This window comes from Syzygium oleosum, unplaced genomic scaffold (assembly GCF_021117445.2).
Source record: "Syzygium oleosum isolate NSW1041296 unplaced genomic scaffold, Sole_v2.1 Sole_v2.31, whole genome shotgun sequence".
NCBI lineage: Eukaryota > Viridiplantae > Streptophyta > Magnoliopsida > Myrtales > Myrtaceae > Syzygium > Syzygium oleosum.
This window is the reverse complement of record NW_026607515.1, coordinates 1,012,778-1,032,472: the sequence shown is the minus strand read 5'-3', so window position 1 is coordinate 1,032,472 and position 19,695 is coordinate 1,012,778. Positions and strand designations below refer to the sequence as shown.

The window sequence follows — 19,695 nt, the reverse complement described above, 5'->3', positions numbered from 1 at the left end:
AGATCAATCAATCCTAAATGGTCTCTAAAAATGAAAAGCAATCAAAACATCCAAACCCTAATGAAACTCTAGAAGCTTATTCATTTCATGATTCACATTTTTTTGGGTTTTAGGGTTTTTTAGGCGTTATAACCTCTGAATTTGAGATTTTCTAAAAATGCCACTTGGGCACTTCCAAAAATTTAAATCTCACTTTTTATGGTTGGCCATAGTGTTTTTGGACCATTCTGTGAATTTTAAAAAATTTTGATTTTTTTTTTGGAAAATTTCATTAACCGAGAATTGATTTTTATGATTTTCTAAAAATTTTTATGAATTTTCCAATTTTTCAATTTTTTATTGATTTTCTAAATTTTCCACATTTTTTGTTTGTATTTCTGAATTTTCTGAATTTTTATGAATTTTCTGAAAATTTTTTAATTTTTATGAATTTTCTAATTTTTTTTTTATGTTTTTTTATGTTTTTTCTATGAATTTCCTATTTCTTCCGAAATTTTCTAAATTTCTAAAATTTTTATATTTTTTCTGATTTTTTTCAATTTTTCAATTTTTTTTTATGTTTTTATGAATTTTTATGAATTTTTTAGATTTTTTTATTTATTTATTATTTTTTAAAATTCCCGCTGAAGTGGTGAACCGAACCAGCTCGGTTCAACTCGGTTCGGCTTGGCCGAACCGGGCGTCACCGGCACCAGTCGCCGGTCATCTTCTCCGGCGGGCACAGCACCGAAACAGTGCCGTTTCAAAGGAATTTCATTGGGGCATTTCCCCGAGCATCTGGTGTGCATATTTCTGTATTGAACATTTTTGGGGCCACCGGTTCGAACCCGTCTCCGGCGACCTTCCGGTGAGTATTTTGCCATTCCGATTAATTCACTACAAAGTCCACATTACCCATTACCAATCTAGCCCAATCGGAATGTCGCCAGACCTTCGCCGGCTGGCGAAATCCAGTCTCTAAAACACTAACTTTCATTGGCTAGGATTTACTTTTTTAGAATCTGAATAACTATCCTACTCGCCCTAGCCGTCTAACTCGGTTCCAATGACTAACAAAACATCAAACAAGGTCAAGGAAGCTAACTTGAATGGCCCTACGGCCACGGCAATGCTCCGGTGAGGGTTGAATGAACTCCGGCGAGATGGTTCATGGACAACCGGTTCGGTTTATGCAGTTTTATCCAACAAAATGTAATCAAAAGACATAAAACGTGATTAGGAACATGTTTTAAACATCAAAATGCGAAAAAATCATCAACGAAATCACACGAGCATAAGATTCAATTCTGGAAATTTTTGGGAAAACCGTGACTATGAACAATGTTTACCTTCTTCGTTCGATGACAAATCGAAGTTCTCGGGCTAATCGGAACCCATGGAGCTGTTCTTCGTCACTTGGACTCTAATCTGGCTACTTCGGCTTCGTCGGAAAGCGTCAGAACACGCCGAATGAGATCAGCTTTCAGACCTTGACGATCAGCTAATCGGACTGGAACAAGGAGGGGAGGTTACTGCCAAACCCCGATTTGCCGGTGCTCCACCGTCTAGGGCAGCGCCGGACGCTCGGGTGGGAACCTCAGACCCTCTCTCTCTAACTTTTCCTCTTTGGTTTCGCCTGTTTCTCTCTCCTCTCTCTCTTTGGATTTTCGTCGAACACCTCCTCCTCAATGTTCAGTTTTTTCTTGGTTTTTGTTGATAAAAAAATCCCGCCCAAATTCGGTTAGAACCAATTTTCGATCGGTTATATCGGTTCACTGATGCCAGCTTGAGATTTTCCAGCTGGCCCAGTCGATTGTCACGTGCCAAATTGACCGGAAAGGATCGGCGAAGTCGCTGGCTTGAAACATTTTTTTTCTGGGATTGATGCGGTCTGGTGAGTCGGGCGAAGAAGGTGACCGACCCGGGTCGGGTCGGGTTGACCTGGTCGACCCGGTCGACCCTGCAGACCCAGGTTGGTCTAAATTAGCCAATTAAGCTCAATTTTGACACAATTTTTAAAATTAAACCCCAAAATTGAATTTCTCATCACATTCCGAACCCAAATATGTGATTTTCCCCAATTTTTGTTATAATTGTGTCTAAGATTTTCACATTTTTGTATTCGGGTTAATAGGGTTTTGTTCAATTTGATGTCCTAATGACATGATTAGGCAAAATTGATGCCAAAATTGAATTACCCACATCTGATTAACCCTAGAAATGATAGTCTCATGGTTCGACAATTTCATATTGGGCACGATTCCCAATTTGGGCTCAAAATTCTTAATTTTCAATTAAATTTTGGGGTTTTCTGATTTCTTTGACAAATTGTGCAATTGGACAGACCAGTATGCAATTTGAGGTCCGAGAATCATTTGTTGTGAAGACACTATGACTTAAAAATGACTAGAAAAAATTTAATTGCATTTTTGGTTCAATTCGGGTTTAATTTTGCCCAATTTTGGGAAAAACATATACCTGATTGAGATTTTTCAAAATTGATGATGTATTAATGAAATTGAATTTAAAATAGGACTAATGACTATTTTTATGGAATTTTCTGATTCCATTTACTATTTTTCTTGATTTTCTCATTTATTTTGACTAAAAGAAATTAAGGAAAAATGCAAGAAAATGCTAAAAAATTATTTTTTTTGGTTTAGAAATAGGTTTTTAGGCTTGGCCAAGATTCCTAGTCCTAATTTTGAGATTTTTGAAAATATGACCAAAAAAAATGAGCTAAAAATCAGGTGTCAATACCACTCTCCCACGCTGACAGCCTACTGGCTAGATTTCACTAGATGTTCAATCAAGAGATTAAAAATTCTGAGTGATGACTTTTCTATAAAAGATATGTCACTCTATATCACTCAATCACTCTTATAATAGGTCTCAATATCACAGATTAGCTCAAGAAAGACAAGTCACACTGGTCGGAGTATGCTCAAACTTTGGAATGGATGATTCTGGATATCGTCTCTCTACTTCTGCGCCTCTACAATTTGTCTCCTTTTATACTCTTCCACTTCCAAACTAACCGTTAGATAGTCTTCAGAGGATCATCTTCCAATCTTCACCTTGAACAGATTTGTATAAAAAAGATTGAGTAGCCCGTTGAGTGACAAAATCTAAATCCTACTGAATCTAGTCGCCCATACAACCAGAACTTTGATTTCCATAAGCAGAGCTTCTCCATTTAGAAATAAACTTGTCATGGGATTGATTGTTAATCAATTAAAGATATTTTGCAATGTAAATATTCCTTGCAAAATAGCCGTTTAAGATCGAATCAATCAATACTCTACATTGGTGAAATTCAAGCCAGATTACTAACCATTGTGTGTGTTCTAAGTTTGCGATAACGTCTGGATAAAGTCTTTTTCCTATTTCGCATTTCAGAACTTGAGTCAAAATGGATTGTTCTGTAAAATTTGAATCTTTTGATTCCAATATATAAACTGAAGTTCTTCAACTGCCATATATAAAATATGAACTTTGTCTTTTGCGTTGCAGAACCTGAACTTCTCATTCTAATTCATGTAAAGTTTGGATTTCCAGAATATAACTTCCTGGACTTAGAATACTTCAAAAGCATATGTCAGACTTACTCATGGATAATTTTGTCAACATCAAAATCTATTATGAGGTTTTCCTAACAGGGGTTGCCTCTCCTAACATTCTTAGGAGGTACACATGCTTTGCACACTATCAATGTTGCTGTGTGGGCAGGTTCTACACAAAGATTGTCCTTTTTTTTTTTTTAATCTTGTGGTTACTTAGTTCTGTAACGTCCATTGAATGGGGATACGAAGGCAACTGAACCGCCCAAAGTTTAGAGTTAATTCGTCAACTTAGTTCTTGGTTGTTTTGAGTTCCTAGAATCTGTTTAGCTGGAGATTACTTGAACATCCCATTGTCATTCAATTCAGGTTATAGAGAAATTAATTACCTGGATGAGAGATTGCCTTTGAGCCTAAAGTTTGATCTCATGAAGGGTTGTGTTTTCCCAGCTGGCCAAATAGTAAGAAGATGGATCCTGAACAGAGAACAAGAAGGATTGTCACCCAAGAAACAGATAGAAAGTAAACGAGAGAACTGAAAAAGATGTTATCGCATCTCATTAGCCACTTCACGAACAGAATACCCTTGGAAATTGCTAGTTGCTCTCTTTTCTTAAACTGGCATCTCTAGACTGCCCTTCTGTTCTAAGATGATGATATGTGGCTTGACACTAGGAAAATCTTTATTTGCTTGAGACATTTGCTTGTTTGAACTGCATGGTTTTGCTCAGCAGGCACTTCTCTCTTTCTTTTTGGACAATTTGTCAAGAGTTATAGCTGTAGATCCGTAGAAACCGAAAATAAAATGGTGTTTGGCTCTCTATAACTTAAATGCGGTTGCTTGAAATGATTACCGTGGAAAATTATTTAGAGCTTGTAAATTGGTTGATCAGTTCCTTTCTATTCAGGTTCTTCATTAGATTTTCTGTTCACATTCATAATTCTCGATGAGTTCGCATGAGCCAATTGAATCTAGCTCCTCAGTGATATTTCCTCTCTCCTCGGCTAGTAGAATATATGTTTGTTTCACACATATGCATATGCATATGCATCTGACAAACATGGCTACTGAATACTTCCCTCCTCTTGGGTGTTTCTGGTCATGGTTTTTCTGGTCATGCTTTGTGGTGCACTCTAGATAAATGAAACTTCAAAGAGATAAGACAACATAGGCAGTGAAAAAGGGAGTGCTTTTCTTTTACACGAAAAAGGAATCTTAACTTCCAGTCACTTCTAGACCAATTTTTTCCCTTCTTTATCAAGATTAGAGAGAAAAGGAGCTATTTTTTGCTTTGGAATTGAGAAGGTATCCAATGTAACAAGGGTATCATGCGGCCTGCTGATATCGGATAATCCAATAGATCATGTGTTGTGCAGAGTAAATTACGTACCATGATAGCATGGCATGTGATATAAGTGTTACATGATATATTTGGTGATGTATTTTGTTTTGAATACAGTTCCTTCTTTTGGTTTTACTAAAATGAAATAGATCAGAAGCCTCGTGCATTACTGCTTTTAACATATGATTTCTTTTAAACTCCAGAGTGCCCTAATTTCCTTGTTGTTAGATTTCCAAATTCTTTGTGCAGATACCTGAAAAGTGGACCAGGAAACCTTGAGAAAGACGTGGAGAGAAGATTCAGCTATGCATTGAGTAGAGAAGATATTGAGAATGCTATTCTTGGTGGACCTTAAGAACAAGTGCCATACTTTGTTGTCGAGGTCCCGTTGGTTTGGACACAGTGTCCTGCGAAGGAGAAGGAGCACAATGAGCTCGAAGTATCGAAATCTCTGCGTCTTCCGGCTTTGGCAGGGAGATTGTTCATGCACCTTGTATTGACAGTCCATGTACTTTTTGAATGCCCTCCTCACTTTCAATTGTTGAATAATTGGTTCTTTTTGCAAGGTGAAATTGCAATATGGACCAACATAATGCGGTTGTAAACTTTTCCTTACAGTCATACGGTGAAAAACGCTTCACGTACCAATTCGGATGGTGACCGTATGCCGGTCGAAAGGAAGACAAGCTTTGTCGTCGGCGCATGTGACGGGAGATCGCCATGGGAGGTCGTTATCAGAACCTCTTAGTGGTTGATTCCAAAAAAAAGCATCAATTTTAGGTCGAAAGACAATTCTGGCTCGAACTTTTTTTTGTCTCATAAAAAAGCACCAACTTTAGATCGAGTGATAATTCTAACCCCAACTTTTTTTTGTGTCATAAAAAATCACTAACTTTCATCCTGATCCCAAATTTGACCCCCCGTTGACTTTCTGTCTTAAGTCACCGTTGTTTGAGAAAAAAGGTTATGGTAGTGAGCTTGATGAATCTCATCCATGGCGTCTATCGACGGACTATGGTCTACAGCTTTAGATTATGAAAAAACGACGAAATCTGACCAAAGAGATTCAATCTGGAGATATTTTTGACTTGCCGGTAAAGTGAAGGAGACAAACAGTTTCACCGTTATTCTTCAAGTTGTGGTTCAAAGAATAAGACAATGAATAGTGCTTTAAATCCAGTCAGCAAGCCACGTGGATTTATTATTAAGGTGGAATAGTCAAGTTAGATAATCAATGGTTCTAAGTCAATGGGGGCTAGATCTGGGATTTAAGTGAAAGTTAGTGCTTTTTTACGAGACAAAAAAAAGTTGAGCCCAGAATTGTCATTCGACCTAAAATTGGTACCTTTTTGTGGGACAAAAAAAAGTTCGGGTCATAATTGTTCCTCGACCTAAAGATGGTGTTTTTTTTTTTTGGAATTAGGCCACCTCTTAGTCTAAAAGACCATTGAATGACTATGGTTACGCAAACGATTCCAAAAGACTATGTTGACATCTCCTCTCTCTATGTTTCTTGTACAGGATTACATTTGAGCATCCGCAAATTTTAGCTTGATAATAAAGAATGGGCCGGAAGGCATCGACTTGTATAAGTTTCGAGTTAACCGTGTCATGATAGATTTGAATTATTTGAGGTTTGAGATGGTCGATCCTTCTGGCCCAAGGGAAAATTGTTGAGGTCCAATCGACTTGGGCCTCACACCTGAGAAAGCCCACAACAAATTGGGCCGTACCCAATACAAACAAACTAGAACCGTTTAGCGACTCCAACCTTTGGACGACGACCGGCCAACAGCTTCAACGGAATCCCCCTTCGTCCTTCGCCCTTCGACACTGACGACGACGATCGCTTCTGCTCGCGCGTCGACTCATGAATTCGCATTAACATCCACATTGCAGTTACCACTTCAGGCTCCGGCCATTTCAAAACCCTCACGATCCGCCAAGCTCCCTTCCTCTTCGTTCGATTCCAGCAAACCTCCGACGCTCGATTCGATTCGGAACTCCACGTTTGATCCGTCGGCCTGATCTCCGTTCGCCCCAGCCGCGTCACGTTTCCGGCGTCGCCGGAGATCTCCATCGGCGTTGATTCTCCTTTTTCACTCCCGCGTCGAATTTGAAGGACCGACCGGCGCTGCGGTAACGGAGAGGTAGGAGAAGATGCATAGCAGGGGATCGAGTCATCGGTTGTCGGGAATGGTGTCTCGGTCGCGGATTTCGAGCCTGATGCTGTCGATGTTCGCCACGTTCGCTTCCTTATACGTCGCTGGCCGGTTCGTAATGCTTTAAATGATTCACATGTGAATGTGCAAATTTAAGTGCCTGCTGGACGTGCATCCTGATTTTACTCTTAATCAGCTCTTTTCGAATTGAAGTGCTGTGTGCCAGTGCGTGCTTCTGAAAATGTGTCCGTCTGTTTTGGTGTTAGGCTCTGGCAGGATTCGCAGAGCAGGGTTGACTTGATCAAGCAGCTCGATAGGATAACTGGTCAGGTGAGCATTTTGCTTTGCCTATACAGTGTTTCTGATTTGAGTCCGGGTGGTTCATTTTGTTCGCCTTCTTTGTTAGGTAGTGTGTGATAGAGATAGATTTACACGTTCCACTCGGCGCCAATTCAGACTTTTCTCCAATATATTGGATAACAGTTTGGGATCACAATTTAGACAGCCAGACATTTTGGTTACAAAACTTGTTGACAATTTGGGTGCTGCTTAGCTCCAGTTATTGTTTTTTTTTTTAAAGGAATTATCCCTGAATTCAAGTACAAAACAGTAGACGTTGTCATGACTTGTAAATCGATGTGTGTTCCATTTTAAAATGTTGTGCATTCCATGCTGAGCCTGGGGTGACCAAAATGACTAAGCTGAGCAGTGTCTTCTTGATGATAGGGGCGATCTGCTATATCGGTGGATGACACATTGAAGATTATCAACTGCAGGTAAAGTATCTGCCTACTGGCATCAGACTCATATCAAGATTATTTAATCATTTTTCTGTTCAGTGCTCGTCTTGAGGTCCCGCTAGTTGTTTCTTGAATAATATGAGGATTTCTTCTCAGTGAGTGTTGTGAAACATCTTTGGCTTTCTAGGGAGCAACACAAGAAACTATCAGCCCTAAAGATGGAGTTGGCTGCAGCTAAAAAAGAGGGTTTCATCTCTAAGCACTCAGTGGATGATTCTAAGAAAAGACCGCTACTTGTGGTAGGAATATTTACAAGATTTGGCCGCAAGAACAACAGAGATGCAATTCGGAAGGCATGGATGGGAAGTGGTATGGAAGCAATCTTTGCTCTTGTTGGCAGACTCACTGATATTTATACTTACTGAAGTAATCCAATGCATAAATTAGTTTCTCCTTTTTAATCCTCATGTATTGGTTTAACCTACCATTTTGAGATAATTAGTCTGTCTATGCTCTATTCAGCATTTGTGTGACATCTCACTGACAGCAACACTGCCCATCCCTTTCCGGCATATTGAATGTCTGTGTTCTATTTACGAGCCACATATTCTAAGGAGAAGAAACTGTTTCTGCCATACTTGTCAAGTTCCCTCCGAGCAATACGACCAATTTAAAATAGTTTAGGGAAGGCTTGGTTGAATGAAATCGAAAGTTGGATAAAAATTCCCTGTAGTGGAAAAGGAGTTCAGAATGTAGATAATGTTTTCTAGGGGAGCTGGTGTGCAAGGTAGCACCAGTGACCTCTTTTTGCTCTTGGCAGGAGTTTTTTCGAACTTACTCTCCAATCCCTACCTTATTCAACACCTCTAGGCCTATTGCTTAGGGTCTAATAGTACCAAGGACATACTGTAAAGGCCAAAGTTTGCTTATTGATGCATTGATTAATCTGATTTATCATGGATACGCCGTGCTTATAATTTTTTGTTCCTTAATTTGGAAAGCTTTAACGTTCTATTTCAAATTGTAAATGGAATACTTTCTCTTCACAGGTACGGCTCTAAAAACGTTGGAGGATGAGAAAGGCATCATCGTTCGTTTTGTAATTGGAAGAAGGTATGAGGTTTTCATGTTTACCAGCTATACCGCTCTTCCTCTCGGATGATAGATTAAAATCTTGTATGATTTACTTTGCAGTGCAGATAAGGGAGACAGCTTGGATGGGGCGATTGACAGTGAAAACAGGCAGACTAATGACTTCATCATTCTTGTTCGTGCCTTGGCAATAATTTATAGTTGCATATCAATGATATTGCTGAATTGAGCTATGACTGTTGTTAGTTTTTCTCTTACACAGCTAAATAATATCCATATTTATCACAATTTGATTGAGAAAATCTTCTGGGGGTCATTGAAATCTGCAAGAAAATCTATGAGGCAGAAAATTCATGTGCTTGCCATCTCATGTGCTTATGAGTAGGATAGGAGCTGAAGAAATGCATCTTATTAACTCATAGAAAATTAGTGTTCGATGAGAAAAGAGCCAAAACCTGATTAGAAGGATGTTTTCGGTATATGAAACTGAGAACGTTTAAGTTGAGCATAGCTTTGTGCAAGTTGGTTTCGTCATAGTTATGCAGAAACTCGTTTTCTTCTCCATCTTATTTGACACCATCCTCTACATAGCTTGCATCACTTTTGCTTTCAAATCAAACTCCAGTTTGTCAGTGTTTTGCTGATTGTGGACACAATCTGACCATGACTGCCATGAATGCATTCTGTTAGTTTTCTACATTACTATTCCTTGATTTTGCTGTGGTCCTCTTGGATGAATCATGATTTGATGATGTAATTTCAAGATTGTTGATTTGTCTGTGTAACAGGATAATCATGTTGAGGCACCTGACAAGACTCCAAAGAAGACAAAACTGTTCTTTGCTCATGCTGCTGAAACATGGGACGCTGAGTTCTATGCTAAAGTGAAGGACGATGTCTATGTAAATATCGGTCAGTTCAATTGTCGTGTAGATAGAGTTTAGAATGTGATATACATGGCATAGACTTGGATCACAACCCTTGCCCCTTAGGTTCCTGGTAAAATAATGTTAAAATTTACTGATTTGTCATCTCTAATTGAACTGTAATTTGTGTATCAGATATTTGCCCTCTGCTACTACAGTGCATGTTAAGATTATTTCCGTTTATTGTGCTTCTCTCAACAGATGCCTTGTTGACTGCACTTGCGGCTCACTTGGACAAGCCTCGTGTTTATATAGGGTGCATGAAGTCAGGCGAAGTATTCTCTGAGCGGTGAGCATTTCATCCTGGATACATGTATTGTTAACTTACCTTTTGCGTTTGTTAACTTACTTTGGCTGAGTATTTGCAGGGGACATCAATGGTATGAACCAGACTGGTGGAAATTTGGTGATAAAAAATCGTAAGTCTTATATAGCTGATTTCCTTTCTCTCTCGCAACTTTAGATCCAGAAGATCATGCATTGATATTTCCATTTGCTAAGGAGTATTCGCAACCAATGGTCATTGATCCATCAGAAAGTATAAACCCATCCCAGACATAAAAATTGATAATTGTGCAGCTCATACTAGGTCTAGGTGGCATATTACTCCACGGGGACTTCTCTGCAAGATGTTTGCTGCTCCTTTGATCCAAGGAGTTTTTACAATTATCGTGGTGCAGCAAATTACTTAATTGTCCATGATCGAACCGATAATGAATTTGTGAGGGAAATTCTGGTGATGTCACAAGAGCCTGCAATCCGCTTGCTGCACTTAATATGCAATTATCTTAGTTTGATTAGTCGTTATTTCTTCGTGACTGATTGAACCATATCTGTGCATGTACATGCACATAAGTAAACACGCTTATGAATATAAGTTTTCAGAATATGAAGTCCAGAGGAAGTGGAGACTTGAGGGATGAGTCTCTGCTGCAGCCTGCAGTAGCATTAAGAAATTTGTCAAATGAGAATTCGGTGAAGAACGTGACACATAATTGGGGTCTGCCCTGGACTCGGTATTAGGATTTCACTCGGAAAAATTGAGCATTAAAATGGTTACCACTTAAAGGTTTTCTTATTTAGGGATTCTCACATGTTTGCCTTTTGTATCTTATACTTAGTATTTCATATTCCTTATGTGTGTGAGAAGTTTCGTCTCATGACCATGCAGATACTTTCGCCATGCTTCAGGGGAGTTGCTTGTCATATCACGAGCTTTGGCAAAATTTGTATCGATAAATAGGTAGGTTCCTTTCTGTTTTGCTTATACTCAATTAGCTCTATGCAATTGCCTGGATGGATTCATAGTAATTCTATCGTGCAGATCCATTCTTCGTACATATGCACATGACGATGTGAGCGTTGGTTCCTGGTTTATCGGGCTTGATGTCATGCATATTGATGAAGCAAAGTTTTGCTGCTCATCTTGGTCAACAGGTCTCTCTCTCTCTCTCTCTCTCTCTCTCTCTCTCTCTCTCTCTCTCTCTCTCTCTCTCTCTCTCTCTGCCGGTTCCTGTTACGGGGGCGGGACACAAGAGATGCTGTTTATCACTGCACGATTTGATTTTGTTTCCCTATTTCAGGAGCAATCTGTGCAGGTGCTTGACGCGTCGCTTGCGATACCAGGGTTATACTTCGCACTAGGCCCATTGATTCTTTCAAGAGTTCTTTGCATATAGAATTCTGCGACCCTTTTAGGTTGATTGGTGGAGAGGTGATGTATGGAACTGGAGATTTGGCAGCCCTCCTTTTCAACTTCGGCATGTTAGCTCGTTGCTGAAGAAGGCTTCAAAAGATGAATACTTTTAAGGCCCTAAATAGGTCCCATGCTGGATGCAGAACAACATTCTCTGAGTTAAGTGTCTATCAAATGGGTCATTATTCTTTCATTTATAGTGACAGAGGAGATTCAGCCCCATTTAATAGAGTCAACGTGCTACCGAGAGATTGTACTATAGTCGATATCATTTGCTATTTTTCATTTCTACGAGATGACGGTGAATATACTTCCTCCACTGAAATGCAAGATCAGAGTCGAGAGACCTCTTTGCGCAGCACTTGAAGGGCACTTGTAGAAACCAAGAAAGCAGTCCGAAATATAGAAAACAGTAAGACACTGGTCAGAGTCGAGAGACCTCTTTGCGCAGCACTTGAAGGGCACTTGTAGAAACCAAGAAAGCAGTCCGAAATATAGAAAACAGTAAGACACTGGGCAGATGTCGAGATGAGCTTTATTTCACTCGTTTCCACTGGACTAGTACAATAAGACCCATGTGATAAGCTGGACCGTCATATACGGCAGAGCATAAATGATTGGCATATGAAGAAACAGAACGTATATTCCAAAAAACGGTAATTGATGATCCTTATTACTAATACGAGTACAATCCTGAGCGCAATGTATCCCAGAATGCTTAGATCAACAACAGTGTGCCTCTCTAAAATGTGTCCTCTAAGTCTAAGCTGGGACGCAAGCCATTAGACATTGTTTTGACCATGTCCCAGCCATTAGATCCTTTTTCACATGATGTATATTATTGTCAACCTGTAATTTGACATACTTCATCATGCATAGAAGACTATACAGTAAGAAAAAGAAACATCACTTCCGCAAAATATGATCTGGAATATCATCAGCTAGCATCAAGATGAGCCATTGAGGAAATGAGTCAATGCTTTTTCGGTGTCGTTATCATATGTGACCAAGGCTTCCGCAACACTGCTAGACGAAAACCCCATTTCCCGCAAAAGAGTGTACCCATTTACGAATTCCCGAACCTGGATAGCAGAACGTGAAGCAATTTATAAGAGTCGAATTAGATGCCGGATGCACCCGTCACATGCTTGTAAGAGGGGGGTATATCTATGCTATGCCTGGCTTAATTATGTAATTGCACCAGTGTATGATTCGGACCCCAAGATTCTAATGGAGGAATGTGCCTTTTTAATGCCACGGTACCGAAAGATCTAAACCAATATGAAAGAAGGTTGATTAACCTTCTAGAAAGATGGAAAAAGTACCTTAACAGGAGTGTCCCCGTAATTTGCAACTGCCAGAGAAACAGCTTCAGGACTAAGCCCGGAGGCAATGTATTTACTAACGACTGGATCGCCACCACGACCCTAGGTTAGAATATGAAAAATATAAATCAAAACAATAACCGATGTTAACTGAAAAGGGCTAAGTTTCTCAATGCTAAACACATCTATTTAAGAGGTTGAACTCATTACGAGATGACATCACTAGAACCAAAATATCATACATCCAAAACTAATTACCAAATAAATTGAGTTTTTTTTTAAAAAAATATTCCCACATAATCATAAAAGTCTATTGAGTTTTCTTCAACTATTTAGCATTTTCCTTGACAAAAACTTAAATGTCCATGATCTTAGGTAATGAGAATGACCGACTTCTTTCAGGCCTAACCTGAAACACACCTCCATCTTGACTACTTATATAGCACTAAGATAAAACAGTTGTGGGAAACATCCACAACCTAGCAACATCATATAGCTAAACAGAAGAATAGGAGTGCATACTGATTGAGTTGGCTCGGTGGTTCGTGATGGAAGATTTTCCGTGGCAAGCCTGCTCCAGTTCTGGCTTTCTTTCTCTGCCTCAGCTAAAATTTTTCTCTCAAAGTCAAAGTCAAACTGGAAGTTGCTTCGACTTATCTCTCCAACTTGTGGAGAAAGATGGGGCTAGAAACATTTTGATACGTAAGAATGAGAAAACCAAATGCCTAAAAATAATAAATATATGTTACAGAACTATAAACCAAACTAGAATAACAACTAGCACGGAAGCAGGACAGACTGCAGAAAGATACGACGAGATATCAGGTCTCAAACCCCACGTACTTACTATTCAGCCGACCATATCCATTTTATAATGTCGAATTGGTACGCAAATAAGGACGGAGCCAAGAAAGTCTTCGGAAGCAAAAAGACTAGAACAACATTTGTATGCAACCTGTTCTTCAAGAGACACTAAGCTCTAGGAAAATGTCTTGCACAGCAGACTAGAACAGTACTCACGCAGTCGCGCTCTTTATAGATGAGACTTAACTCCGTGGTTCTATGTAAAACATGCGCAAGACTATGCCTTTCTTGGCGTGACACTATGTGCGGGAGATGTTTATTTCAAAGGAGAAATCGATGCCCAATAAGATAGGAGCAGAGATTATCCCCAAACTAAGGACCTTAAATACACACTCGTCATTTTTTTCATTAATATCTAAAAGTAACAAAAAATTCCACACGGGCAATCAATGTGCATAGCATTAATCGGTTGAAACTCTTCCCAGTTTATAAACAATGACGTCGCCACGACCAAATTTAACAGGTGAAGGCACATTCTCCAGTATAGAGGGGAAACAGTAGTGAAGGCAGAAGAGGCGACATTATCTGCTTCTCACTTTGATAACAAGCCCATAAACCCATCTGAAGAACAACAAACAAAGTCGTTCATCGCTCAGTTCTTCATTTGTGCGATGCATCGGCAAGTACAGACCATCAGATACCAAGACTTTTGGCACCACATCATCGAGAGCATAATTTCCAGGTTCGTCTCGATGGTCGCACATTGATAAGGAATTAAACGACGAAACCAAGCCCATCGTACAGCATATCCACAGGAATTTTTAAAGCAGCAACAGTAAAATGTAAATGAACCTCGCACGATCACAACAACAACATCAACCATAACATGTTACAAAAATAAAAATAAAAATAAAAAACTCACCGGAGGAGAAATCCTGTACTCTGGCTTGATAGCAACCCTGACGCCCAATCCTGCCGCTGAACCGCCAAAATCAAGCAGAGAAAGAGAGAGAGAGAGAGTTCAGTCGGCATATGCACGGAAAGGAGCTGCCGATCATTAGTCAAAACCAGAAGCGAACGAATCATTTCGATCCAGGGACAGCCGACAAGGCAAGATCCTCAGCTAATCCATCGAATCCAATCAAATCGCCGATCGCAACATAAAGCAATTCGGCATAACTTCTTTTGCCGCTGCAACAAGCTACAGCGAGAGAGAGAGAGAGAGAGAGAGAGAGAGAGGCGCGCGCGCGGGAGCTTACAGGAGGAGGACGGAGGAGGATGAGCGGCGTGTGGATAGGGGGAGGCGCGAGCGGCGGAGGCGTGCGGCGGGGCCGCCACCTTGGGGTACCCGGAGTGCCCGTACATCATCGGCGGCGGAGGCGCGGAAGACGGCGTGGACGAGGCGGTCCTGTACAGCGGATACTGCGCGCTGTTCCTGAAATCGTAGTCCATCTGAAGAAGAAGAAGAAGACGAAGAAGAAGAAGAGGAAGAAGAAGAGAAACGGTCCGCCGGGATCGTTGGGAAGGAGGGAGGAGGCGACGACGATCTGAAAATTCTGGGATGGCATACAAAGAAACAAAAATAATGAAAATAGAATACTAATAATAATAATAATAATTAGAAATTAAAAGAAATGGAAAAAGGGCAAAAAAGAGGGTGTCAGGGAAGCCACTCTGAATTATATCAAAGCCAGGTTTCGATCCTGGGACCTGTGGGTTATGGGCCCACCACGCTTCCGCTGCGCCACTTTGATCTTGTTGTTGTCTTTCGTGCACTCTAGTTTTTACATATATATTAAAATATGAGGATGACTGGGAATATTGGGCCAAAAAATAAGAAATTGAGAAAGCTTGGTTTAACACGGTAGATCTTTGTCAAATCATGTCATGAATTAGGTGTAAGTTGTAGGGCGACCTAATTGTTTCGGGTACCATATGAAATTTGTTAAAGAAGACGATGGAATGGTGTCGGGAACGAATTTATAATTCCAATTGGTCAATGAAAAGAAGGAAAGAGAAGAAAAAGGGGCTTTGTGGATCTAGCAAGTGGGGTATTTCATGGTGCCATTTCGTGTAGTTTTCAGCCGGACGGAAGATAGCACTTGTGCTTGCATTTGCTTTGGTATTAGATGGGCTTGAATGATAGGCTTGGTGTTGAGCAAATACACGAATAGCGGGATAGCAGTGATAGAGGAGTTTGTTGAGGATCATCGATATCGGTGACCAAGTGCTCTTGTCGACATATGATGACAATTAGTTAGCGATTGATAGTAAATTTAGTATGAGTTAAAGGTAGGTCATTGAAAACAATAAAGGTACAGATTGATGAGTCATTAATAGTTCGTAGAGAAAAATGACATGCAATAGCATACAGCAACTGTGGAACTCGAAATTGAGGCCAATAACAACTAAAGAGTTGTAACTGCTTATAAATAAGATGATATGCAGCTATAGAGGTGATAATGAAGTAAAAAAATCATGGCCATGCGGTTGTAACTTTTTATTTAGAAATTAACCGCTTAGGAGACATTCCAGTTTGTGATAGGCTGTATAAGCCGTGTTGAGTCATTGTGAAAAAGTTTCGATTATCAACACACACAATTTATCTTGTGAACTCATCAATTAAATTTTCAAGTTTCTACAATTACTTTTGCTTAAAGCTCTTGCATTGGCCGGCGATGGCGGCCCTCACCCCCTCGCAGATAAAGCAAGGGTTCGCAAGCCCTTACTTATTAGCCAACAAGGTCGGCACTCAGTAAAAAAAAAAACAAAAAATCAAAAAATTAATTAAATATTATTTTGACAAGAAGCTTGTAACCATTATCAACCCACCTTCAATTCAACCATCGCAACCGACAAGCCCGTGCATTTTATGAAAGATGCATGTGCATCGCACGAAGATGCACGTGAGATGCACGAGTTCACTAGGGGTCTTATTAGAAACTAAGTTGGCAATTTCAAAACCTTATTTAAGACAAATCAACTTAGGGCCCTTTCGCTGGAAAACGGCCCCACTTTAGGGTTGCCAAAAATAAACATAGCGAGAGACAACTACGAAATCTTCAAAAAAGTTTTCTAAGCTAAAAAAACTTGCCATGATCTAGTGAGAGAGAAAGAGCGGGTAATGGCTTCTACGATGAGGTATTAGTCCACCAATGGCGACCCCTCCACTCGTTGCTTCTCATGTTTGTGATGCTCCTTCCACTTTGCTCGAGCATAGATACCCTAAGTGGAGGCACTGTCACGTACCGGGAGGTGCCACTCTTATGTCTACTAGAAAGAGGTTCGAGCTCGGTTTCTTCAATCAGGAAGGGATTTCCGACCCCAGGATGCACATAGGAATAAGTTATTACAGGTTGGACCCTCGAATCATTGCCTCGGTAGCCAACTGAGATGACCCGCTCGTCAACCCTACGGGTCGTTTGGCTTCGTGGATAGCGAACTCAAGTTATGGGATGAACAACGACAGATTTGTCTGATCAAAATTAGCGATTCAAGCTCTTTGGCCATGCCTGTGAAGCTTCTAAATTCAGGGAATCTAGTATTGATGAAAGACAACCAGAGCAAGGGCATCTTCTGGCAAAGCTTCGCTCATCCAACGGACACGTTCTTTCCGAGGATGCTGATGACTGATAAATTCAAGATGACTTCTTAGGAAAGTCATGATGAATCAAAACAAGGGAAGTTCACGCTTTAAAGGGATTTAGAAGGCGAGTATGAGGTGATCCAACACTTGTATCATTATTGGAAAAGTGTGGTGTATAATAAGTTCCTACGAGCTAATGAGATATTTAGGATCACCTCTCTTGCTTTCCAACTTCACAAGAGTTGCTACTTCGCTGCTAGCTAGTCTGAGTTCAGGCTACAAAAACATGACCTTGCCTTGGGCCTACGATTATAGCGACATCCCGTTGCTCATGAATTACGATTACGGCTACTATAATTCGTTCTCAAAATCTACTAACAACAATATTCATTTATGCATTTAATAAGGCCCTGAACTCACGGATCGGCCAAATCATCACAACCGACAAGCCCGTGCATTTCATGAAAGATGCACGTACATCGCACGAAGATACATGTGAGATGCACATGAGATACCCGAGTTCATTAGGGGTCTCATTTGAAACTAAGTTGACAATTTCAAGACTTTATTTAACACAAATCAGCTCATGACCATTTCTTTAGAAAATGGTCCCAATTTAGGGTTTCTAAAAGAATCATAGCGAGAGACAACTATGAAATCTTGAAAAAAGCTTTCTAAGCTAAAAAAAACTTGTCACGGTCTAATGAGAAAGAAAGAGCAAGTGATGGCTTCTACGATGAAGTATTAGTCCACCAATCGCGACCCCTCCACTGGTTACTTTCTCATATTTGTGATGCTCCTTCCACTTTGCTCGAGCATAGATACCCTAACTAGAGGTACTATTACGTACCCGGGAGAAGCGACTCTTGTGTTCGCTGGCAAGAGGTTCGAGATCGGCTCCTTCTCTCAGGAAGGGATTTCTGACCCCTGGATGCACATATGAATATCGGATTATCGTCTCGGTCACCAATCGAGATGACCCGCTCATCAGCCCCGTAGGTTCATTCGGCCTGGTGAATGGCGAACTCAAGTTATGGGATGAATAACGAAAGATCCGTCTGATCAAAATCAAGGGTTTGAGCTCTTTGGTCCTGCCTGTGAATCTTCTAAATTCAGGAAACCTAGTGTTGATGAAAGACAACTAGAGCAAGAGCATCTTCTGGAGGTTGGATACGTTCCTTTCGGGGATGCTGATGACTGATGAATTTAATGCTGACTTCTTTGGCAAGTCATGATGAACCAAAACAAGGGAAGTTCACGTTTTAGATAGATCTAGAAGGCGAGTACGAGGTGAACCAATACTTGTCTCTTTATTGGAAGAATACGGTGTATAACAAATCGAGCTGATGAGATGTTTAGGATCGCCTCTCTTGCTTTTCAACTTCACAAGGATTGCTACTTCGCTGCTAGCTAGTTTGAGCTCGGGCTATAAAAACATGACCTTGCCTTGGGCCTACGATTACAGCGATGCCCCGTTGGTCATGAACTACGATTACGGCTACTATAATTTGTTCTCAAAATCTACTAACAACAATATTCATTATGCATTTAATAAGGCCTCGAACACAACGATCGGCCAAATCATCGCAACCGACGAGCCCGTGCATTTTATGAAAGATGCACGTGCATCGCACGAAGATGCACGTGAGATGCACGAGTTCACTAGGGGTCTTATTTGAAACTAAGTTGGCAATTTCAATACTTTATTTAAGACAAATCAGGTTATGGTCCTTTCATTAGAAAACGGCTCCACTTTAGGGTTACCAAAAAAATACATAGCAAGAGACAACTATGAAATCTTGAAAAAAGCTTTCTGGGGTAAAAAACACTTGCCACGGTCTAGTGAGAGAGAAAGAGCAAGTGATGGCTTCTACGATGAAGTATTAGTCCACCAATGGCGACCCCTTCACTCGTTGCTTTCTCATATTTGTGATGCTCCTTTCACTTTGCTCGAGCATGGATACCCTAAGTGGAGGCACTATCACGTACCCAGGAGGGGCCACTTATGTGTCCACTGGCAAGAGGTTCGAGATCGACTTCTTTTCCCAGAAAGGAATTTCCGACCTCAGGATGTACACAGGAATATGGTATTATAAGTTGGACCCTTGGATCATTGTCTTAGTCGCCAACTGATATGACCCGCTCGTCGGCCCCGTAGGGTCGTTCAGCTTCGTGGATAGCGAACTCAAGTTTTGGGATGACAATGAAAGATGCGTCTGATCAAAATCAAGGGTTCGAGCTCTTTGACCCTGCTTGTGAAGCTTCTAAATTCAGGGAATCTAATGTTGATGAAAGACAACCAGAGCGAGAGCATCTTCTGGCAAAGCTTCGATCATCCAATGGACACGTTCCTTTCGAGGATGCTGATGACCGATAAATTCAAGATGACTTTTTAGGAAAGTCATGATGAACCGAAACAAGGGAAGTTTACGCTTTAAAGGGATCTAGAAGGCGAGTACGAGGTGATCCAACACTTGTCTCT

The 19,695-nt window shown here is 40.5% G+C and overlaps 3 protein-coding genes across 3 annotated transcripts in view; 2 read left to right on the top strand and 1 right to left on the bottom strand.

Annotated features, from left to right (window-relative positions):
* Positions 1 to 5,436, top strand: part of LOC130135315 (uncharacterized) — a 59,626-nt gene extending 54,190 nt beyond the window's left edge. Inside the window, exon 2 of the mRNA XM_056304128.1 lies at positions 5,132 to 5,436. Coding sequence (XP_056160103.1) covers positions 5,132 to 5,237 — 106 coding nt within the window. The 3' untranslated portion in view covers positions 5,238 to 5,436. The remainder of the gene's footprint in view (positions 1 to 5,131) is intronic.
* A 1,534-nt stretch (positions 5,437 to 6,970) lies between these two features.
* Positions 6,971 to 11,759, top strand: LOC115669229 (hydroxyproline O-galactosyltransferase HPGT1). Its single transcript, XM_056304212.1, has 12 exons — positions 6,971 to 7,155; positions 7,311 to 7,374; positions 7,771 to 7,820; positions 7,972 to 8,153; positions 8,834 to 8,897; positions 8,979 to 9,051; positions 9,665 to 9,788; positions 10,004 to 10,091; positions 10,171 to 10,221; positions 10,974 to 11,045; positions 11,127 to 11,239; positions 11,386 to 11,759. The coding sequence occupies exons 1-12, from the start codon at positions 7,043 to 7,045 to the stop codon at positions 11,406 to 11,408; spliced, it is 1,017 nt and encodes a 338-aa protein (XP_056160187.1). The 5' UTR covers positions 6,971 to 7,042; the 3' UTR covers positions 11,409 to 11,759.
* Positions 11,760 to 12,140: 381 nt separating this feature from the next.
* On the bottom strand, positions 12,141 to 15,162 carry LOC115686041 (uncharacterized). Its single transcript, XM_056304213.1, has 5 exons — positions 14,887 to 15,162; positions 14,550 to 14,605; positions 13,346 to 13,507; positions 12,824 to 12,925; positions 12,141 to 12,580 (listed from the first exon to the last, which is right to left on the bottom strand). Exons 1-5 carry the CDS (start codon positions 15,077 to 15,079, stop codon positions 12,446 to 12,448), a joined length of 648 nt encoding a protein of 215 aa, XP_056160188.1. The 5' UTR covers positions 15,080 to 15,162; the 3' UTR covers positions 12,141 to 12,445.
* Between the last annotated feature and the right edge of the window lie 4,533 nt (positions 15,163 to 19,695).